General features: G+C 37.1%; 1 protein-coding gene across 1 annotated transcript in view; it reads left to right on the top strand.

The window, feature by feature from the left end:
- Positions 1-390: 390 nt before the first annotated feature.
- LOC103088764 (sperm-associated antigen 1-like) overlaps positions 391-24,817 on the top strand; it is a gene marked incomplete at its 5' end in the record, with an annotated part of 80,200 nt that continues 55,773 nt past the window's right edge. Inside the window, 7 exon segments of the mRNA XM_082931366.1 lie at positions 391-516; positions 4,445-4,509; positions 5,007-5,116; positions 5,716-5,821; positions 8,840-8,970; positions 12,135-12,241; positions 22,025-22,184. Coding sequence (XP_082787492.1) covers positions 391-516; positions 4,445-4,509; positions 5,007-5,116; positions 5,716-5,821; positions 8,840-8,970; positions 12,135-12,241; positions 22,025-22,184 — 805 coding nt within the window.

The raw sequence follows: 24,817 nt of genomic DNA, 5'->3' as shown, positions 1-24,817 counted from the left end.
AAAATCTCTATGCTAAACACAGAGGAGGAACACTTTTAGCCCAACCAGGAAGTTCAGAGAAAGCTTGCTGGAAGGGATGATGAAAAAGCTCTTGTAAGATAAATAAAGTAGGAAGGGCACCAATGAATGTAGGAAGGGCACCAATGAATATACTGAACAATACTGAACTGTACACTTATAAATAGTTAAGATGATATATTTTATGTTATTGTGTATTTTTCTACAATTGAAAAAAAAAATGAGAGAGTAAGAAGGGCATTTCAGGTAGGGAAAATGGCATGATCAAATTGTCACCTAAAAATAGTAAGCTATGATGATGTACAATCCTTTCTAATGCCTGGTTAATTGTTTCAAACTGTATATTTACCTTCTTTTTTCCTCTCTTCTCAGAGTTGGGTATCAGAAATTAAAAAAGAAGATGATAAAATACACTTTCAAGAAACTGAAACATTTCCAGCAATGGAAGATAATTTGCCTCCAGTTCGTGGTTCAACCAGCCATCTTCATGTTGCCAAGGTAGGCCTTTTTGGTGTGGGGTGTGGGTGTTAGGGGGAGAAAGTTGTTGTTTATTAAGAACATTATCTTGGTTTAATTAGTGTAGCCGAAGTGTGATATCCTGTAGGCAGCTGGGGATTTTTTTCAGGTGATCGTGTGTCATCACCTTCTGGAGTAGGCCTCACCTGGAGATCAAAATCAAACAGTATTTTCATTTGAAGGCTTGTATCTTGGGTTTACCACCTTCCTCATTTTTTCTTTTGCTGTTCTGTCTCTTCTACTCTGACAACTTTTGATGAGTACTTAAGATCCAATTCAGTGTGTAAGAGTTTCAGGGAGTAATATCATGTATCCAATAGAGGTATAGAGGGAGTAGTTTATTACACAATTAAGTATGATTTAAAGTGTTAAACAGATAAATTAATCTGTTTAATTACCCCATTAAACATGGATTTCAAGCAGTTACAGATGTCATTTCTCTGTTTAGTGCATGTCTCCCCCCATCTCCAGCCCCTCATTTTTATTCCTCTGAGATTGGTCCCTATTTTGCCATGCAGATCTCTCCTTGGTAACTGATGGCTTCCATAGAGAAGGGGCCTGTTGGAGTTCCAGGTTCACTTAACTTCAAGTTAAAATTGAGCTTCTTGGCATCCACCTGACCCTGATATTATAGAACCCAGCCCTTGTCTCCAGTGGGCTTTTGCTTGGATCACACATTCCATTCCTTCTGCCCTCCTTTTTTTTTTTTTTTTTTCCTTTTATTCCTATCATCTTTCAGAGGATGCTTACCTAAGTCTCTTCATTTTGGGTTGAGTCATTCTTGTTTTTCTCGTCTCTTCTTTGAGTCCCCAGTTTTATTTGAAAAACATTCATAGCCTTTTCATCACTCTGCTCCTTGGTAATTTACCTTCCTGGGTCTTTTTACTCCTCATTAGGAATTACTCAGGTAACTGAGGTACAAAGTAAGTAAGTATAGGAAGGATACCACTGTCTGTAATCAGTGAATTCGTATTTATTGAACACTCATTATGTGTTAAGTCTGTGTCCTGAAACTATAACAACAAAAAACATTTGGTCTCTGTCCTTAAAGAGCTTATAGTCCAGTAGGAATAGACAGACTAGTGGTACAGTGGTTCTCAAAGTATGGCCCATGGATGCTGATTGTCCCAGAGATCCTTCTAGGGGATCCAGAAAGTCAATGTTATTTTAAAAAATAATGCTGATGCTTTTGTCTCTTTCACTGGGTTGACATTTTGCACTGAGGGTAAACTTGCTGGTGCCTTACCATGAATCAAGGCAGTGGCACCAACTGGACTAGTGGTCATTGTTTTCTCTACTGCTGTGCACTCATAGTAAAAAATTCCAATTTAACTTAAAAGTGTCTTTGATGAAACAATAAAACTTTTTTTTGTCATTACATCTTGAATCTTGAGGACGTATCTTTTTAACATTCTGTGTGTACCAAATGTAAAATAGATAGCTAGTGGGAAGCAGCCACATAGCACAGGGAGATCAGCTCCGTGCTTTGTGTCCACCTAGAGGGGTGGGATAGGGAGGGTGGGAGGGAGACACAAGAGGGAGGAGATATGGGGATATATGTATATGTATAGCTGCTTCACTTTGTTATACAGCAGAAACTAACACACCATTGTAAAGCAACTATACTCCAATAAAGATGTTAAAAAAATATTCTGTGTGACAAAATGAGTACACAGAAGGCACTTCACTGTAAAATGAAGTATGATGGTTATCATAAGAAAAAGCACTTGTGTGATTGACCGCCAGCCGAATTAGCACCTTTTTCCTGGAACAATTTTTACTAGAAGAAATGACTGACAGACAAGCTATAGTTATTCAGAGTTGAGTTTTTGGCAGACCTTTTCTTGGAAATAGTGCAATGGTCTATCACTTCAAAGAAATCAATGAACAGTATTTGTTGCCAGTGCTAAAACCTGAGCTTTCAGGTAGAATTCAGAGTATTTCATATTATTAGGGGCTCTCAAATACCTACTTATGACAAAAAAATTTCCCCTTAAGGGAGACGCTTAATGACTTTCATGATGAGCTCCATGAGGATTTTTTTTTTTACTTTTAATAATTGAGATATAGTTGATGTACAATATTATACAAGTTACAGGTGTTATAACAGTGATTCACAGTTTTTAAAGGTTATACTCCATCTATAGTTATTATAAAATATTGGCCATATTCGCTGTGTTGTACAGTATATCCTTGTAGCTAATTTATTTTATACATAATACTTTGTACCTCTTAATCTACTCTGGTTTTGCCCCTCCCCCTCCCCTCTCCCCATTGGTAACCACTAGTTAGTTCTCTGTATCTATGAGTCTGTTTCCTTTTTGTTATATACACTAGTTTAGTTTTTAGATTCCACATATAAGTGGTATCATATAGTATTTGTCTTTCTCTGTCTGACTTATTTCACCTAGCATAATACCCTCCAAGTCCATCCATGTTGTGGCAAATGGCAAAATTTCATTCTTTTTTATGTTTGTATACACTACTTCTTCTTTATCCATTCATCTGTTGATAGACACTTAAGTTGCTTCCAGATCTTGGCAATTGTAAATAATGCTGCTGTGTACATTGGGGTGCATGCATCTCTTTGAATTAGTGTTTGCATTTTATTCATATATATACCCTGGAGTGGAATTGCTTGATCATAGGGTAGTTCTATTTTTAGTTTTTTGAGAAACTGCCATACTGTTTTCCACAGTGGATGCACCAACAGTGTACAAGGATTCCCTTTTCTTCACATCCTCTCTAATATTTGTTATTTATGGTCTTTTTGATGATAGCCGTTCTGACAGGTGTGAGGTGATATCTCGTGGTTTTAATTTGCATTTCCCTGACGATTAGTGATGTTGAGCATCTTTGCGTGTGCCTGTCGGTGAACTCCATGAGGATTTTAACAGATCTGATTTTTTAATTGTATAATGAAATGTAGGAATATTTGGAAGATCTGTGTAACTTCTAATGACCAGTGATACAAAATCGTGCTTGTATAAATGACCCATTCAAATGGTTTCAAATTATGACTTTTAAGAAACCATTTAAGAAACTATTTGTGAGCTGTTGTTTGCTTTCCTCCCATTCCCTTCAAGGTGCTTGCAGTGGACATGTGACCTGGGTTGAGCCACTTAGTAGCACCAAGCTAGTGCTTGGTCAGTGATGGGCCCATAACTGAAGCTAGCCAATCAGAGTCCTTCCCTGGGATTTCTCTAACTAAAGATGGAGAGAAGAGTCACTCCTTTTCCTTTCTGATTGGAAGGCCTGTGAGGTTATAATCCCAGACTGTGTGTGGCCACATTTCCGACTACATAGAAAAAGCAAGCAGACAGCAGGGAAAACAAAATCAGGGAGAGAGAAGCAAAGACTTCTGGGGGAGAGAAGGAGAAAAGGGGAGAGAGGGAGAGCTGTAGAAAGAGGGTATATGAACCCTTTATTCAGCAATACCCCTGCCCTTTCATCAGTTTGGTTACATAAGCCAATAATTTATTCTTTTAAACTAAAATTAGTTCAAGTTGGGTGTCTGTCGTTGCAAGCAAAACAACTCTGTCTAACACAGCAAAGTAGTTATTCTTATTTCTTCAATGCCTAGGTTTTAAAAGAATGAATGATAGTTTAGTACTTTTCTATTATAAGACAAATCATTAATAATCACATTTCACACATACAAGTTTTAAAATTTTATATATGTACTTAAAGTCCTGCCCATCACTCTCATAATTAACTACAAATTTAAAATTACTTTTTAACCTGCTGTATATTATTATGTTAAAAAATTATAATACTGGAGTTGTTGTAACTTCAAGGGTACCTATTTTTCTTACCCATTCAATTTGTGTACCTTAATCCAGTACTACACATTTATAGGAAAATCTGCTAATCTTATATTAAATATCTCATAAAATATTTTTTCTTTCAGGAAAAAAATTCTAAAAGTAGACCAGCTAAAAAGAAAATTCCAAGGGATTATGCAGAGTGGGATAAGTATGTTTTATATTTCTGTATATAAAAATTCTCTACCATAAAATACTGTAATAAATTCTTTATCGTTTTAAACCTGAACATATCAAATATCATTATGTCAGTAGAGTACTAAGAGTATTTGGATTAAGCACTCTTGATTTTGTTTTTTCATTAAATAAAAAACTACTGTATCCTTTTATTTATAAGAGTAACCAAAAATAACTAATGTAATACTTATAGCCATCCAAAATAAAAAATAAATTTTTAAATTAAGAGAAATTGGTCACAATTTTAATACCAAAGTTCCACACAGTTTACGTCTGATTAATATTTAAGTCCTCACTAAATTCCATGTTTTCTAGGAAAGAATAGAAATGACTTCTAATACAAACCTATCATATATTTTTGGAATATTATTTCTAAAGGCACAGTGATACAAATACAAGAATATCAATAATAAATTTTACTCTCGTTTGTATTGAGCTTTTTTTTCTACTTTTATTATTCTTTCATTTAAGATTTGACGTGGAAAAGGAATGTGTGAAAATTGATGAAGATTACAAAGAAAAAACTGTAATAAACAACAAGTTGCATTTGTCTAAAATTGAGACCAGACTAGATACAGCAGGTAATTGGGGGAAAATAAGAATAATTTAGTAGTCTCTAAATTTTTTGAACTATAATAAAAGCTGTTGACCCAGAGACATTCTCTTTAAGTGCTGCACATTTCCATGAAAAGTTCATGGATTGTCTCCTAGAGCTTACCACCTCTAACAAATTCCATTCTATCCTTTAACTTCTTAATTTTATGAATAAGAGTTACGATATTTAAATTTAGTAAGACTTAAAAATATATATATAAACCTAATTTTTTTTACTGTAATTCATTTTTCATTCCCCTTTTCAAATCTTCTTTTTCCTCCAAATCCCTCAAATTTTTTTCTTTTTGCCTCAAAACAAAAAGATGGAGCAGGTTGTTTTCACTTGAAGTCCGCAGGTGTATAGTACCATTAAAGTAAAACAAAACAATTATTCAAAAAATCTAAACCTTCAAAAATTCTGATAAATTAAAAAAAAGAAAAATATCTCTAAACTTAGGAAACTTTTATCTTCTTTTATTTATTTTATAATTTTCTGCTTCTGTTAAAATAAGCATTCTTGGATTTAAATTTGTTAAAGTTATACTAAGTTATATTTTTACTTATAGCAGATAACATTTATTTCTAGGTCTAACTAAGAAGGAAAAGGATTTTCTTGCTATTCATGAAAAGGAGAAAGGTAATGAAGCTTTTAACGTAGGAGATTATGAAGAGGCTGTGATGTATTATACTCGGTGAGCAGATTTTTGTTGTGGTTGAAACTTGCCATTTATTTGTTTATGTTTTAATTTATTTTATTTTTTTGGCTATGTTGGGTCTTCATTGCTGTGTGCAGGCTTTCTCTAGTTGTGGCAAGTGGGGCCTACTCTTCGTTGCGGTGCACGGGCTTCTCATTGCAGTGGCTTCTCTTCTGGAGCACGGTCTCTAGGCACACGGGCTTCAGTAGTTGTGGCTTGCGGGCTCTAGAGAGCAGGCTCAGTAGTTGTGGCGCACAGGTTTAGTTGCTCCACGGCATGTGGGATCTTCCCGGACCAGGGCTCGAACCCATGTCCCCTGCATTGGCAGGCGGATTCTTAACCACTGCACCATCAGGAAAGCCCAAAACTTGCCATTTAAAGAAATGATAGTGTTTAAATTTAATTGTTGAAATGATGTAAATAAGCTAAATAATCAGTGTCAGAACCACTTAAGATATTGTACTTGTGATTTATCATAAATTCACTTGGCGTTTGCCTTGTTTTTTCAATAATTTCCTTAAACCTCCAAGCTCCCACTTCATCCCCACTTTTGACAGAGGTTCTAACTTTACTGTTTTACAGAGAAAATAGAAGTTGTCTGAATGGAACTCGACAGAAAGTTCATATAGCATAGAGGTTAAGAACTCAGGTTCTATAGTCAGACTGCCTGGATCCTAGTACTTATGGTGCTCCCTCCCACCACAGGGCCTTTGCATATGCTGGGTCCTCCATCTAGTATACTCTCCCCTCTTCTCATGATTTAGTTAATTCTGACTTATTCTTCAGATCTCAGCCCATGTCTCACTTCTTTGGGGAAGTCTGCCTTTACTTTTCAGACTAGGTTAAACCTCCACCCTACTCAGTTTAACCCCCAATTTACATACCCATATAGTAATCTTAACTCTACTTTGTTGGAGGTACAATTCAAGTGTGTGTGATTTGGCACTAACTGGACTGTAAGCTCTGTAAGAGTAAAGCCCACTTGTCATTTTTTTAATATCATTGTATCCCTAATACCCAGCAGAGTACCTGGTTCATAGTACATGTTCATTGTACGCTTGCATGAACTTATGAAGCTCTTACAGTCTATGAAAAGTAAACTAATTTCCTAAAATATTGTTAGAGACAAACTGTGCTTATACAACCACTAATGCTATCTTAGAGCTAAACTCTGTACAATCTTGCTTCCATCTTTGGAAAGAAAATTTTTTTTTAATGTTGTTGGTGTCTGTAAAGAAGTTTGCTCAACTGTTTAAGTGAACATGCAAAGTAAAGAGGATATTGAGGTATCATTCATTCAGTACAGCCTCCCCTGTTCAGGCAGGTGGATGTCAGCTCTGGAATTTTATTTGTCTTTTTGTAGATTTCCACCAGTGGAGAATCTCTTGCCTATTACAGGGAACAAACTTTTTCTTGTCTTCCTCTTTGAAGAAATCATAGAGGTGCAGAATTAAAGCAGCATATTGCAATGGTTAAGGGAACTCAAATTGCCACTTTTCTGGCCTTGGGTAGATTCTACACCTCTCTTACCTCAGTCTTCTCAATGTGATGAGACTATAACAGTGCCTACCTCAGAGCAGCTGTGAGGATTAAGTAAAACAACATGCTGAAAGGCAGAGTAACACGATGGTAAGGAGAACAGGTGCTGGAGTAGACAGTTGGGGTTTAAATCCTGACTCTACCATTTCCAAGCTTGTGGTCTTGGGCATGTTACTTAACCTTTCCGTTACATCTATTTTCTCATCTGTAAAATTGTAAGAGCAGTAATGCCTCCTCTGTGGATTATAATGAGGATTAAATGAGTTGACTGTTTAGTGCCTGGCATGTGGGAAGTACTCAGTGTCAGGTACTCGTGTTATTTATTCTTACATGTATTTTCCATGTTTGGTCTCTACCCAACTGTGTAATTTCTTTATATTCATCCTTAATGATCTTAGTAAATTGACACTTTTTGTGACTTTCCCATTTTTTTTTCTGGATTTAGAAAATTTAGTGCACCGATACCCTTATGTTTCCTATATCTAGGAATACATTATTTTACAGCATTCCAAATCAGTTTTTTAAGCAACAACCAGGTATAGGTTTTAAATTCTTTTCATTAATTATTTTGCATTCATACCCTTAATGTAGCAAAATTTACTCTCTTAAGGTCTGTATTCCTCAATTACTACTACTGTCTTGTTTCCTTCAATTAAATTCCTTTGATAAAATTATCATTTCCTTAGATTTAAATTTACTTTTAGATTACAGACTAATTTGTATCTGTTAACACAATAACAATAAAGGATATTAGTTGTGGTTGATTGCTCCTTTTTTTTTGTACTAGAAACTTGTCCCTAAAGAGTAAAAAAATATGTATTTGATATTTGATGTTAACTACACTGGGTTTTTAAGAGATCTGTGGGTATTTAAGTGATCATGTCACTTCTAAAGCCAGAGTCAACTTTAAATCTCTTAACTGGATATTTAAGCATCTGTCCAAACGTTGATTTAATATGTTTATAGAATTGTATGTTATTATTTTTGATGATGCAAGCCATATTCATTTGCTAGAGCTGCCATACAAACTGTCACAGACTGAGTGGCTTAAACAACAGAAATTATTTTCTCACAGCTCTGGAGGTTAGAAGTCTGAGATCAAGGTCTGTAGGGTTGGTTTCTTCTGATGCCTCTCTCCTTGGCTTGTAGATGGCCATCTTCTCTCTGTGTCTTCAAGTGAGCTTTCCTCTGTGCATGTCTGTGTCCTAATCTCATCTTCTTATAATGACACCAGTCATATTGGATTAGGGAACACCCTCATGACCTCACTTTAACTTAATTATCTCTTTAAAGACTATCTCCAAGTATAGTTACATTCTGAGGTGCTGGGGGTTAGGACTTCAACATATGAATTTGTGGGGACACAATTGCACCCATAACATGAGCTGTGATTGTTTTACTTACAACTTTAGATGAGTTTCTCTATCTTATGTTTTCCTGTCATCTGCTTGTTGCCATTAAGTGTTTCTTTTACAGGAGCATATCAGTGCTTCCCACGGTAGCAGCCTATAACAATCGCGCTCAAGCAGAACTCAAATTACAGAACTGGAATAGTGCTTTTCAGGATTGTGAAAAGGTCTTGGAGTTAGAACCTGGGAACTTAAAGGGTAAATGTGTTCATAGAATACCTTTAAATTTGCAACAGGATCTGTTAAAGACCATTTGTAGACACTTATATTTACACTAAAAATATTTCAGATAAACTCAAATTTCTATATGTGAATCATTACCTTCCTCAAGTTACTTTTAATTTCAAGTTTAACTCGGAATTTAAGTTCCTAATTATTTGCATTGAAGTAGCTAATAATCCCAGATGACTGACTGAATAAAGTGTACCTGTGTTTTAAAAGAAATATCTCATGCTTGCATTTGAATTGTGGTTTGTATTTTTTTCTTTCAATTTTTTTTTTTATTGTGGTAAAATTGACATAAAATTTACCACCTTAATCATTTTTAAGTGAATAGTTCGGTGGTATTAAGTACATTCATATTGTTGTGCAGTCATCACTACCATCCATCTCCAGAACTTTTTAAATCTGAAAGTGCACCCATTAAACAGCAACTCTCTATTCTCTCCACCCACCCCAGCCTCTGGCAACCACCAGTCTACTTTCTGTCTCTATGCTTTTATTATTCTAGGTATGTCATATGAATGAAATCATACAGTATTTATCTTTTTGTTACTGGCTTATTGAACTGTATTTTTTTTTTTTTTTTTTTTTTGCATTACGCGGGCCTCTCACTGTTGTGGCCTCTCCCGTTGCGGAGCACAGGCTCCGGACGCGCAGGCTCAGCGGCCACGGCTCACGGGCCCAGCCACTCCGCAGCATGTGGGATCCTCCCAGACCGGGGCATGAACCCATGTCCCCTGCATCAGCAGGCAGACTCTCAACCACTGCACCACCAGGGAAGCCCTGAACTGTATCTTTTTATTCAAAAATAAATTTAAGTATAATTTAATATAGATTTTAAAATATTTATTAATATAATGCAATAAGTCCACACCAGAGCTCTAGAACTTTCTATCAGCTGCTTTGTGGGCTTTTCCACCTAGATGTCCATAGACATTTTAAATTAAATGTGTCTAAAACTGACTACATCTTTCCACCAACACCTGTCCTCTATTCTGATTTCCTGTCTCAGTGACTGCACCACCTTGCTGTGGTCCGAGCCTGAAGTATACAAGTCAGACTCCACTCTCCTTTTCTGTTATCAGGGAGTCATTCCAAAAGGAAGGGGCATAGATTATAACAGACTCATTCTATTTATTTAAACACTTACAGATTCAGATAAATATAACCACTTAATTTTTCTTCACATGCCTACAAACATTGATGGGCAGAAACCATGGTTGTGCTGAGGGTGGATCCCAGTGCATCAGACCAACTGTCATAATGGATCGCTCTCCTTACCCCAGTAGAGTTCTCCCATGGCTGTATGTTGTCTCTGTCACAGAGTACCAGGGGGCTCCCAGCTTTAGGTAGGTGCCTAGTAAAGGTTTTATGATCTGATGGGCCCACACCATCACAGTGCCAGGCCCTGTGCCATGTAGTACATGTATTAACCCCATTAATTTTCACAACAGCTCAGTAAATGTGCAGGTACTATTATTAGCACACTCATTTTACAAAAGGACACTGAGGCATAGAGAGATTGAACAACTCACCTAAGATCACGCTGCTAGTAAGTGACAGAGCCAGGACTCAACACTGGATGAGACATCAGGAGCCCATATTCAACCACTGTGCTACTCTTCTGCCAGTAGAATGGCCTTCTGTTTTCATTCTTCCTTGATTGAATAATTCCTTAAGCACCAGAATCTTCACTATTTAAAAAAAATTTGACAGAGCCACTATGGCCATCATTATGGCCATAAAGCATTGAAAAGTCTTAGGTTTTCTTAAGTGGATAAATATCTTCCTGTTCAAAATTTTATTTTTTACTCAAAAAATAATTGCTCTGAATGCAGTGTGGTATTTGATTACATCCTGGAACAGAAAAAGGACATTAGTGGAGAAATTGGTGAAATCCAAAGAAAGCCTGTAGTTTAGTTGACAGTATTGTACCAATGTTATTTTCTTAGTTTTGGCAAAAATACCATAGTTATATAAGATGTTAGCATTAGTGAAAGCTGGGTGAAGGTATATGAGAACTATCTGTATTAGCTTTACAACTTTCTGTAAATCTAAAGTATTTTCCAAAGTAAAAAGTCTTTAGAAATGGTAATTGTTATATCATGAATATTTCTTTATGGACAGTCCCTTCTGAAATCTGAGTAGTAATAGTAAAAGCTAAACTTGTACTTATGCTACAATTTTGATTACACTTATGATAAAATGATTTATCCTCTAGATTTTCATGGCTCATTCTAGGACTAAAATCAAACTAGTGAAATTTATGTTTTAAAAGAGCATATTGGGACTTCCCTGGCAGTCCAGTGGTTAAGACTTCACCTTCCAATGCAGGGGGTGTGGGTTCAATGCCTGGTTGGGAAGCTAAGATCCTACATACCTGTGGCCAAAAAACCAAAACATAAAACAGAAGCAATATTGTAACAAATTCCATAAAGACTTTAAAAATGGTCCACATCAAAAAAAAAAATCTAAAGTAAAAAAATAAAATGTGTATTAAATCAGATATAAATATCTCACTTTTCAGAATTACCAAGACTGATTCTTTTCAAAATCATGTCTAACTACACAAAATTCTCTCATTATATAATTAATAACAATCAGACTAGGAAGGCATTCATTCCAGTATTAAAAAATGATCAAATTAGATATTGTAACCTACCAAAAAAAAAAAAAAACCCTGATACAAATAGCTAAAGTATTCAATTTCTGAACCTAGTTGACTTAATCACCAGGATTCTTTCAGTTCCCTGTGCTATAGAGATTTCACTAACAACCCAGATTATAGGTCAGGTGCTGGTCAGTAATGTACTAAATTTAAAGGAAGGGTTTTCTGAATGTTCATAAAGTGGAAATAATACTAGTGATGATTATAAGGAGGAGCATGTTACTGTTTAGTGAAGACCTTCCCAGTATTGTAGCACAACATGGTGCCTCTGAGGGGTGAGCTACCGAGTCTCTCAGCCCTTGGAGGAGCTGGTAGGGACTGGAGCGCCCAGAGGGCCGGTCGTTGGAAGTTGGTGTAATTTGCACAATTGCATTCTAAACTGTTCTGTGTTACATATATACTTACACTTGAAAAGTGTGTTATAATCATAATGCCATATGTTAAAGTATGTCTTATTTTGGTAAATTTTCAGCTCTTCTGCGCCGTGCCACTACGTATAAACATCAAAACAAGCTCCGGGAAGCGATAAAAGATTTGAATAAAGTACTGACTGTTGAACCTGATAATGAGTTGGCCAAAGTAAGTACAGAAAGTGATACCTCACCTAATTCTATAGTTTGCTATTTCTGTATTTATGTTAAAGTGATATCAGTCTTGCTGGAAAAATGGTGTTGAGGATTAGGACACAGCTTTAAGAAATAGGTATGAGGAGCTTTAAGATGGCGGAAGAGTAAGATGCGGAGATCACCTTCCTTCCCACAAATATATCAGAAATACATCTACATGTGGAAAACTCCTACAGAACACCTACTGAACGCTGGCAGAAGAACCCAGACCTCCCAAAAGGCAAGAAACTTCCCACATGCCTGGATAGGGCAAAATAGAAAAGAAAAAGCAGAGACAAAAGAATAGGGAAGGGATCTGCACCAGTGGGAGGGAGCTGTGAAGGAGGAAAGGTTTCCACACACTAGGAAGCCCCTTCGTGGGTGGAGACTGCAGATGGCGGAGTGGGGAAGCTTCGGGGCCATGGAGGAGAGCGCAGCAACAGGGGTGTGGAGGGCAAAGCAGAGACATTCCTGAACATAGGATCAGTGCTGACCAGCACTCACCAGCCCGAGAGGCTTGTCTGCTCACCTGCCGGGTCGGGCGGGGGCTGGGAGCTGAAGCTCTGGCTTCAGAGGTCAGATCCCAGGGAGAAGACTGGGGTTGGCTGTGTGAACATAGCCTGAAGGAGGCTACTGCACCACAGCTAGCTGGGAGGGAGTCTGGGGGGAAAAGTCTGGAACTGCCGAAGAGGCAAGAGACTTTTTCTTGCCTTGTTGTTCCGTGGTGCGCAAGGAGAGGGGATTCAGAGCACTGCCGAAACAAGCTCCAGAGATGGGCATGAGCTGCGGCTATCAGCACGGACTGCAGAGACGGGCATGAGAAGCTAAGGCTGCTGCTGCAGCCACCAAGAAGCCTGTGTGCAAGCACAGGTCACTGTCCACACCTCCCCTCCTGGGAGCCTGTGCAGCCTGTCACTACCAGGGTCCCGTGATCCAGGGACAACTTCCCCAGGAGAACACATGGTGTGCCTCAGGCTGTTGCAACATCACACTGGCTTCTGCCACCGCAGGCTTGCCCCACATTCCATACCCGGCCCGCCCCCAGCCTTAGGGAGCCAGAGCCCCCTAATCAGATGCTCCTTTAATCCCGTCCTGTGAGCGGGAACAGATGCCCTCAGGCGACTTACACGCAGAGGCAGGGCCAAATCCGAAGCTGAACCCCAGGAGCTGTGCAAACAAAGAAGAGAAAGGGAAATCTCACCCAGCAGCCTCAGGAGCAGTGGATTAAACCTCCACAATCAACTTGATGTACCCTGCATCTGTGGAATACCTGAATAGACAACAAATCATCCCAAATTGAGGTGGTGGACTTTGGAAGCAATAGCAATGATAAATATATTTTTTTCCTTTTTCTCTTTTTGTGAGTGTGTATGTGTATGCTTCTGTGATTTTGTCTGTATAGCTTTTACAATTTGTCCTAGGGTTCTGTCTGTCCGTTTTTGGGGGTTTTTTTTAGTATAGGTTTTAGCACCTATTATCATTGGTGAAATTGTTCTTTGGTTTGCTTGCTCTCTTCTTTCTTTCTTTTTTATTATTACTTTTCAAATTTTGTTTTTATTTTTAAAAATTATTCTTTATTTTATAACTTTATTTTATTTTATTTTTTACTTCCCTTCTTTTTTTCTCCCTTTTATTCTGAGCCACGTGGATGACAGGGTCTTGGTGACCAGGCCAGGAGTCAGGCCTGTGCCTCTGAGGTGGGAGAGCTGAGTTCAGGACATTGGCCCACCACAGACTTCCCAGCTCCATGTAATATCGAACAGCAAAAATATCCCAGAGATCTCCATCTCAACGCCAAGACCCAGCTCCACTCAACGACCAGCAAGCAACAGTGCTGTACACCCTATGCCAAACAACTAGCAAGGCAGGAACACAACCCCACCCATTAGCAGAAAGGCTGCCTAAAATCATAATCAGATCATAGAATATCCAAAACACACCACCAGATGCAGACCTGCCCACCAGAAAGACAAGATCCAGCCTCATCCAACAGAACATAGGCACCAGTCCCCTCCACAGGGAAGCCTACACAACTCACTGAGCCAACCATAGCCAGTGGGGGTAGACACCAAGAAAAATGGGAACTACAAACCTGCAGCCTGCGAAAAGGAGACCCCAAACACAGTAAGTTAAGCAAAATGAGAAGACAGAAAAACACACAGCAGATAAAGGAGCAAGGTAAAAACCCACCAGACCAAACAAATGAAGAGGAAATAGGCAGTCTACCTGAAAAACAATTCATAATAATGATAGTAAAGGTGATCCAAAATCTTGGAAATAGAATGGAGAAAATACAAGAAACGTTTAACAAGAACCTAGAAGAACTAAAGAGCAAATAAACAATGATGAACAACACAGTGAATGAAATTAAAATTCTCTAGAAGGAATCAATAGCAGAATAACTGAGGAAGAACAGATAAGTGAACTGGAAGATAAAATAGTGGAAATAACTACTGCAGAGCAGAATAAAGAAAAAAGAATGGAAAGAATTGAGGACAGTCTCAGAGACCTCTGGGACAACATTAAATGCACCAACATTCGAATTATACGGGTCTCTGAAGAAGAGAAAAAGAAAGGGAGAAAATATTTGATAAGATTATAGTTGAAAACTTCCCTAACATGGGAAAGAAAAGAGTCAGTCAACTCCAGGAAGCGCAGAGAGTCCCATACAGGATAAATCCAAGGAGAAATATGCCAAGAGACATATTAATCAAACTATCAAAATTTAAATACAGAGAAAAAATATTAAGAACATCAAGGGAAAAACAAGTAACATACAACGGACTCCCCATAAGGTTAACAACTGATCTTTCAGCAGAAACTGTGTAAGCCAGAAGGGAGTGGCAGGACGTATTTAAAGTGATGAAAGGGAAAAACCTACACCCAAGATTACCCAGCAAGAATCTCATTCAGATTCGACAGAGAAATTAAAACATTTACAGACAAGCAGAACCTAAGAGAATACAGCACCACCAAACCAGCTTTACAACAAATGCTCAAAGAACTTCTCTAGGCAGGAAACACAGGAGAAGGAAAAGACCTACAATAACAAACAACAAAAATGTAGAAAATGTTAATAGGAACATACACATCAATAATTACCTTAAATGTAAATGGATTAAATGCTCCAACCAAAAGAAAGAGACTGGCTGAATGCATACAAAAACAAGACCCGTACTTATGCTGTCTACAAGAGACCCACTTCAGACCTAGGGACACATACAGACTGAAAGGGGATGGAAAAAGATATTCCATGAAAATGGAAATCAAAAGTAAGCTGGAGTAGCAATTCTCGTATCAGACAAAATATAATTTAAAATAAAGACAATTACCAGAGACAAAGAAGGACACTACGTAATGATCAAGGGCTCAATCCAAGAAGAAGATATAACAATTGTAAATATTTATGCACCCAACATAGGAGCACCTCAATACATAAAGCAAATGCTAACAGCCATAAAATGGGAAATCGACAGTAACACAATCATAGTAGGGGACATTAACACCCCACTTTCACCAATGGACAGATCATCCAAAATGAAAATAAATAAGGAAACACAAGCTTTAAATGATACATTAAACAAGATGGACTTAATTGATATTTATAGGACATTCCATCCCAAAACAAGAGAATAAAGTTTCTTCTCAAGTGCTCATGGGACATTCTCCAGGATAGATCATATCTTGGGTCACAAATCAAGCCTTGGTGAATTTAAGAAAATTGAAATCATATCAAGTATCTTTTCCGACCAAAATGCTATGAGACTAGATATTAATTACAGGAAAAGATCTGTAAAAAATACAAACACATGGAGGCTAAACAATCCACTTCTTAATAACCAAGGCATCACTGAAGAAATCAAAGTGGAAATCAAAAAATACCTAGAAACAAATGACAATGAAAACATTATGATACTAAACCTATGGGATGTAGAAAAATCACTACTAAGAGGGAAGTTTATAGCAATACAATATTACCTTAAGAAACAAGAAACATCTCAAAGAAACAACCTAACTTTACACCTAAAGCAATTAGAGAAAGAACCAAAACCCCCAACGTTAGCAGAAGGAAAGAAATCATAAAGATCAGATCAGAAATAAATGAAGGAAAAAATAGCAAAGATCAATAAAATTAAAAGCTGGTTCTTTGAGAAGATAAAATTGATAAACCATTAGCCAGACTCATCAAGAAAAAAAGGAAGAAGACTCAAATCAGTAGAATTAGAAATGAAAAAGAAGGAACTGACGCTGCAGAAATACAAAGGATCATGAGAGATTACTACAAGCAGCTATATGCCAATAAAATGGACAACCTGGAAGAACTGGACAAATTCTTAGAAAAGCAGAGCCTTGTGAGACTGAAACAGGGAGAAATAGAAAATATAAACAGACCAATCACAAGCACTGAAATTGAAACTGTGATTAAAAATCTTCCAACAAACAAAAGCCCAGGACCACATGGCTTCACAAGAAAATTCTATCAAACATTTAGAGAAGAGCTAACACCTATCCTTGTCAAACTCTTCCAAAATATAGCAGAGGGAGGAACACTCCCAAACTCATTCTACGAGGCCACCATCACCCTGATACCAAAACCAGACAAAGAAGTCACAAAGAAAACTACACGCCAAATTCACTGATGAACATAGATTCAAAAATCGTCAACAAAATACTAGCAAACAGAATCCAAGAGCACATTAAAAGGATCATACACCATGATCAAGTGGGGTTTATCTCAGGAATACAAGGAACCTTCAGTATATGCAAATCAATCAATGTGATACACCATATTAACAAATTGAAGAATAAAAACCATATGATCATCTCAATAGATGCATAAAAAGCTTTCAACAAAATTCAACACCCATTTATGATAAAAACCCTCCAGAAAGTAGGCATAGATGGAGCTTACCTCAGCATAATAAAGGCCATATATGACAAACCCACGGCCAACATCATACTCAATGGTGAAAAACTAACCATTTCCACTAAGATCAGGAACAAGACAAGGGTGCCCACTCTTACCACTCTTATTCAACATAGTTTTGAAAGTTTTAGCCACAGCAATCAGAGAAGAAAAAGAAATAAAAGGAATCCATATGGAAAAGAAGTAAATCTGTCAGTGTTTGCAGATGATATGATACTATACATAGAGAGTCCTAAAGATGCTACTGGAAAACTACAAGAGCTAATCAATGAACTTGGTAAAGTAGCAGGATATAAATTCACAGAAATCTCTTGCATTCCTTTACACTAATGATGAAAAATTTGAAAGTGAAATTATGGAAACACTCCCACTTACCACTGCAACAAAAAGAATAACACCTAGGAACAAACCTACCTAAGAAGACGACCTGTATGCAGAAAACTATAACACACTGATGAAAGAAATTAAAGATGATACAAACAGATGGAGAGAGATACCATGTTCTTGGATTGGAAGAATCAACATTGTGAAAATGACTATACTACCCAAAGCAATCTATGGATTCAATGCAATCCCTATCACACTACCACAGGCATATTTTCACAGAACTGGAACAAAAAATTGCACAATTTGTATGAAAACACAAAAGATCCCATATATCCAAAGCAATCTTGAGAAAGAAAAACGGAGCTGGAGGAATCAGGCTCCCTGACTTCAGACTATACTACAAAGTTACTACAGTAATCAAGACAGTATGGTACTGGCACAAAAACAGAAATATAGATTGAAGGAACAGGATAGAAAGCCCAGAGTTAAACCCAAGCACACATGGTCACCTTATCTTTGATAAAGGAGGCAAGAATATACAATGGAGAAAAGACAGCCTCTTCAGTAAGTGGTGCTGGGAAAACTGGACAGCTACATGTAAAAGGATGAAATTAGAACACTCCCTAACACCACAAAAATAAGCTCAAAATGGATTAAAGACCTAAATGTAAGGCCAGACACTATAAAACTCCTAGAGGAAAACATACGCAGAACACTATGACATAAATCACAGCAAAATCCTTTTTGACCCAGCTCCTAGAGAAATGGAAATAAAAACAAAAATAAATGGGATCTAATGAAACTTAAAAGCTTTTGCACAGCAAAGGAAAACAGAAACAGCACGAAAAGACAGCCCTTAGAATGAGAGAAAATATTTGCAAATGAAGCAACTGACAAAGGATTAATCTCCAAAATTTACAAGCATCTCTTGCAGCTCAATATCAAAAAAACATACAACCCAATCCACAAATGGGCAGAAGACCTAAATAGACATTTCTCCAAAGAAGACATACAGATGGTCAAGAAGCACATGAGAAGTTGCTCAATATCACTAATTATTAGACAAATGCAAATCAAAACTACAATGAGGTATCACTTCGCACCAGTTAGAATGGGCTTCATCAAAAAACCTACAAACAACAAATGCTGGAGAGGGTGTAGAGAAAAGGGAACCCTCTTGCACTGCTGGTGGGAGTGGAAACTGATACAGCCACTATGGAGAACAGTATGGAGGTTCATTAAAAAACTAAAAATAGAACTACCATATGACCCAGCAATCCCACTACTGGGCATATACCCTGAGAAAACCATAATTCAGAAAACAGTTATGTACCACAATGTTCATTGCAGCTCTATTTACAATAACTAGGACATGGAAGCAACATAAATGTCCATCGACAGATGAATGGATAAAGAAGATGTGGCACATGTAAACAATGGAATATTACTCAGCCATAAAAAGAAACGAAATTGAGTTATTTGTAGTGAGGTGGATGCAGAGAATGGAGTTGAGGACACAGGGAGGGGGGAAGGGGAAGCTGGGAGAAAGTGAGAGAGTGGCATGGACATATATACACTACCGAATGTAAAACCGATAGTTCATGGGAAGCAGCCGCATAGCACAGGGAGATCATCTCGGTGCTTCGTGACCACCTAGAGAGGTGGGATAGGGAGGGTGGGAGGGAGTCGCAAGAGGGAAGAGATATGGAGGTATATTTATATGTGTAGCTGATTCACTTTGTTATAAAGCAGAAACTAACACACCACTGTAAAGCAATTATACTCCAATAAAGATGTTTAAAAAAAAAAAGGTACATCTCAGACATTCCCAGTATTAACATCTATTTGAAGTGGAAGAAAGCAGGCTCTTAAATTGTCCAAAATCATAAACCTGCTCCTGAAGGACAAATAATTTTCTCTTTCCTGAAGCTTTGTAGCCAATTCTTTTCTTTGAGCCAAGTTCAATTTATTATGCAAATGGTGTAGAACTTTCCTAGGTAGGATTAAGCATGAGCTTGCTGGCCATAAAAGAGTGTTTATTTCTTAATTTACCTGGTAACCATAGCATCCCTAACAGTAAACTGACTCAGATATGCACTTAGGGGATCTGTATTCAAGCCTAAGGAGTAGAGGTAAGTGTCAAGAGCTGTGAAGGGTCTGAGAGTTTACCCTACATGTAAATTAGCAAGGTGGGCTAGAAGAATATACAAGATTCCTGGGTTAGGCACAAAAGACTTTGCTACTCATGGCATGGCAAGCTGATGAGCTTGAAGCTCATGTCCGTTACACTGACCCCCAAGTTCCGTGTGGGCGGCAGAATGCCCAGATAGGGCATTCTCTATTTCCCAGGGCTGTTCTCAGTACAAACATCCTTAAAAAGATAATCCAGGTGCCTTTCACCAAGTGCAGATACAGCAGGAAGACAGCTGTCTGTGAACCAGAAAGCAGGCCCTCACCAGAAACGAAATCTGCTAGCACCTTAAACTTGGACTTCCCAGTCTTCAGAACTGAGAAATAAATTCCTGTTGTTATAAATCAAAGAAAAAAAAAAGTCTAGAACAAAGGTGGTTTAGTTCCTCTGCTTACAACATATTCAGAAATATGGGAAACCCGTGGAGAACTGTCTTCCACCAATAAGTTGTCACTGTTTCCACATACCTTTCAGGTTATCTAACTCTCTCTGAGAGGCAGCTCATGTCCCTACTGTATCAGCTGCATTTATCAAGTCAGCATTTCAGTGGATTAGGTTTAGGGTGCAGTTTAGGAACACATCTTGACCCCATAGTATTTCCTTTTTATAATGGTATGTTCATTAAAAAGTTAGCATTTTAATATTCTAAAAAAAAAATTGAAACAAGGAAAACCACCTTTAATTTTACTATCCAACATAAGTTCATGTTTACATATTAACTTTAGGCCTTAACCAAATGTATTTTTACCTTAACCATATGTAAAGATTAACTCAAAGTGGATCATATACCTTAATATAAAACTTGAAGTATGAAAGTTCTAGGAGAAAACATAAGAGCAAATCTTTATGACCTTGGATGAGACAAATATTCCTTAGGTGTGACAGAGGCATAATCTATAAAAAGTTGATAATTGGGCTTCATCAAAATTAAAAAGTTTTTATTCTATCAGAAGAATAAAAAGACAAGCCATAGACTGGGGGAAAATATTTGCAAATCATGTATCCAACAAAGGGCTTGTGTCCTGAATATATACAGAACTCTAAAAACTCAAGAAAACAAACAGGTTGATGAAAAATAAGCAAGATATTTGATCAGACACGTCACCAAAAGTTATGTGAATGGAAAATAAACACATGAAAAGATGCTCAATGTCATTACTCATTAGAGAAACATAAATTAAAACCATAAGAGATACCACTGCAAACCTGTTAGACAGCTAAAATGAAAATGATTGACCATACCAAGTGTTGGTGGGCATGTGGGGAGAACTGAAACTTGGGAATATAAAATGATCCCACTGCTTTGGAATACAGGTAAAAAGTTAGACAAAACAATCATACGCCTCCCGCATGACCCAGTCATTCCACTCCGAGTATTCACCAATAAAAATACAAGCATATGTCCATACAAAGATTTAAGCACGAATGTTTATAATGGCTTCGTTTGTAATTGCCAAAAACTGAAAATAGCCTAAAATATCCATCAGTAGGTTGAATGGATAAACAAATCGTTTTCTAAGCATATAATAGAATACTACTGAACAATAAAAGGGAATGAACTAACAGGTTCATAAGACGACATGAATAAATTTCAAAATAATTATGCTAAATGAAAGAAGCCAGACAAAAATAGTACATGTATTATGATTCTACTTTTATAAAAAACTAGAAAATACAAACATCTATCGTAACAGAAAGAACAGTGGTTGCAGGGATGAGCAAAAGAGAATCATAACAAAAAGATAGGAAGAAAGTTTTGTGAATGATGGATATGTTTATTATTACGTCAAAATCTATTAAAACTTGTGCTCTTTAAGTATGTGCAGTTTATGTCAATTATACCTCAGTAAGGTGTTAAAGATGAGGAAGGAAGCAAAATGGTTTGATATATTTTTTAAAATTTCTAGTTGGCATAAAATATTAAAGAACTTTCAACATGACTCTTAAAAAAACATGTATAGTATGGTTTAATTTGTATAAAACTGGACATCTCTGGTTGTATATGCATACAAATATATCTAGGAAGATGATCGTTAGAATGTCAATAGTTTATCTGAGTGGCAGGATTTCAGTTGATTTTTTTCTTCCTTCTTTTATACTTGTTATGCTTTAAGTTTTTTACAGTGGACATGTATAATTCTAATCAGACAAAGCAGTGAAGTTGTTTGAAAAGAAAAATAAAGACCACCGTAAGAAGCTTTATCTTAGTTATCTTTATTCACTTTTTAATATCTTCATATTCTTACCTGCAAGAATGGTTATGTTTTTTACTAAAGGAAAATTTTTTCTTTAATGTGGCGATTATGTTTCAGAAAACCTTGTTAGAGGTTGAAAGAGATCTGAAAAATTCTGAACCCGCATCTGAGACTCAAACCAAAGGGAAAAGGATGGTTATTCAGGAAGTAGAAAACTCAGAAGATGAAAATGAAAAGGACAGTGGAAGAAAACATGAAGATGGCATTGGAGATAACAGTAAGACATCTTTTCTCTTTGGTTTATGCAAAAAAAAAAAAAAACCCTATCTTGTTATATGATGAGCTGGCTCAAATTTTCTATTTGTACAGAAATTCTTAGTCTACCAAATTTTTCTAGCCTTTACCTTGTAAGTCTACAAGCACGTTTTTCCTTCATCTTTTTCTTAATACAGCTCATTTCTTTTTCTTTTCTTATTGCAGTATAATTGACTTATTATGTTAGTTTCAGGTGTACAACATAATGATTCAATATTTATATATATATTGTGAAATTATCACCATGATAAGTCTAGTTAAAATCTTTTTCTTGAGGCTCCCCTGGTGGCACAGTGGTTGAGAGTCTGCCTGCCGATGCAGGGGACACGGGTTCGTGCCCCGGTCCGGGAAGATCCCACATGCTGCGGAGTGGCTAGGCCCGTGAGCCATGGCCGCTGGGCCTGCGCGTCCGGAGCCTGTGCCCTGCAAAGGGAGAGGCCACAACAGTGAGAGGCCCGCGTACCGCAAAAAAAATCTTTTTCTTAATACAATCTCCCAAACCCATTTTTCTTCATAATCTGACATCTTTTCTAGTGCTCAATTTAATTCCTGATTATCACCTTTAAACACAAATGGCTGCCTCTGTGACACCAGCCATTTGCAAGTTAACCTTATGTCCATCTCTTAGATGATTGTTTTATATATAGCTACTTGGTTGCAAACAAATATGTTGGCTTCAAAGGGGTTGTTTGCCTAAAAATGAATGCACTGTTGGAATGCCCTGTAGCTATGCGTGCCTCTCAATTTTTTTTAAAATGCAATTTCACTTTTGATGTAATTTTTAAAAAAAGAATTTCAACTATATAAAGCTTAATCTTCATAATATAAGACAATGAAAATTACATCAACTTTAAGGGGAAAAAATCTGCCTTTTCATTTGACCAGGGGGGAAAAGTTTTTCTTTTTTCTTGAGAGCCCCTGAGCAACTGAAGGGGAAATGTCAGCTCTGAAAATCATTCACAGGTAAAAACCAACTTTAAGTAATTTGACAGAATATTTTATTTTAGGGAAATATAAAATGTTCAAGTCATTCAACTTTAAAGAAAGAACAAGGAGTATAAGTTTGTTTTCATTTGTGGCAAAATATATAGTGTAAGATATATACATCAGCTTAAAATATGATCAGTTAAGCTAGGATAAAGACAAAAGCACAGAAAAGAAGGGGGAAAGAGATGAGGCAGAGTAGAGCACCCAAGAAGGATGGAAAAGAAAGTGAGAGCATCAAAGGGATAAAAAGGAGAATTTAAGGTAAGCAGCTTTTCAAGGATTGAGGCTCACCTTTTTTTTCTTAAATTTATTTATTTATTTATTTATTTTTGGCTGTGTTGGGTCTTCGTTGCTGCATGCGGGCTTTCTTTAGTTGCGGCGAACATGGGCTCCTCTTCATTGCGGTGCATGGGCTTCTCATTGTGGCGGCTTCTCTTGTTGCCAAGCACGGGCTCTAGGCACGCAGGCTTCAGTAGTTGTGGCACACGGGCTCAGTAATTGTGGCTTGCCGGCTCCAGAGCGCAGGCTCAGTAGTTGCCGCGCACGGGTTTAGCTGCTCCACGGCATGTGGGATCTTCCCGGACCAGGGATTGAACCCGTGTCCCTTGCATTGGCAGGCAGATTCTTAACCACTGCGCCACCCAGGGAAGTCCCGATTGAGGCTCACCTTTAAGCAAGTTCTGGGAGCAAATGTTTTTCTTATATTTATATTTAACTTAAGATAATTAGCTAAGCATCTTACAATTAAAGGAAATCATTTAAAATCTTATATGGAACAAGATATAATATAAACTGTATCAATTGCCACTTTTTTAAAATTATTTTTCTTAATTTACATATAGTAAAAATGGACTTTTTGGTATACAGTTCTAACACGTGTATAATTTCATGTAACAGCCACCACCGTCAGGATCCAGAACAATTTTATCGCAAATTGTTGGCTAAAAGTTAGGCAAAAAAGAACACCTCCTTTTTGCTTTCCTTTTAGCCAAACCCTTCCATCACCCCAAGCCTTGGTAGCCATTGATCTATTCTCTGTTCCTGTAGTTTCACCTTTTCCAGAATGTCATATAAATGGAATCAGAGAGTATATAACCTTTTGAGACTAGCTTCCTGCACTTACTGTAATGTCACTGAGATTCATTCATGTAGTTGCATGTATCTTTGATTTATTCTTTTTTATTACTGAGTAATACACCATTATATGGATATACTGCAGCTTGTTTATACTTTCATTTGTTGAAGGACATTTGGGTTTTTTCCAGTATTGGGTATTTATGAATAGAGCTGCTATTAATATTCATGCACAGGTTTTTGGGTGAACGTACGTTTTCATTTCTCTGGGGTAAATACCAAGAGTGGGACTGCTGGGTCATATGGCAAGTGTATGTTTAACTTTATAAAAAATCTCCAGACTGTTTTTCCAGAATGGTGGTACCATTTTTCATTCCCATTAGCAACACATGAGAGTTCTAGCTGTTTCACATTCTTGCCAGAATTTGGTATTTTATTTTAAAAATGTTTTAGCCATTTTATTAGGTGTATAGTGGTTTCTCACTGTGGTTTTAATTTGCATTTTACTATTGGCTAGTGATGTTGAACTTATTT

This window comes from Lipotes vexillifer, unplaced genomic scaffold (assembly GCF_000442215.2).
Source record: "Lipotes vexillifer unplaced genomic scaffold, Lipotes_vexillifer_v1.1 scaffold10, whole genome shotgun sequence".
Lineage (NCBI taxonomy): Eukaryota > Metazoa > Chordata > Mammalia > Artiodactyla > Lipotidae > Lipotes > Lipotes vexillifer.
The sequence above is the reverse complement of the archived record's forward strand: the minus strand, read 5'-3'. Positions and strand labels throughout refer to the sequence as shown.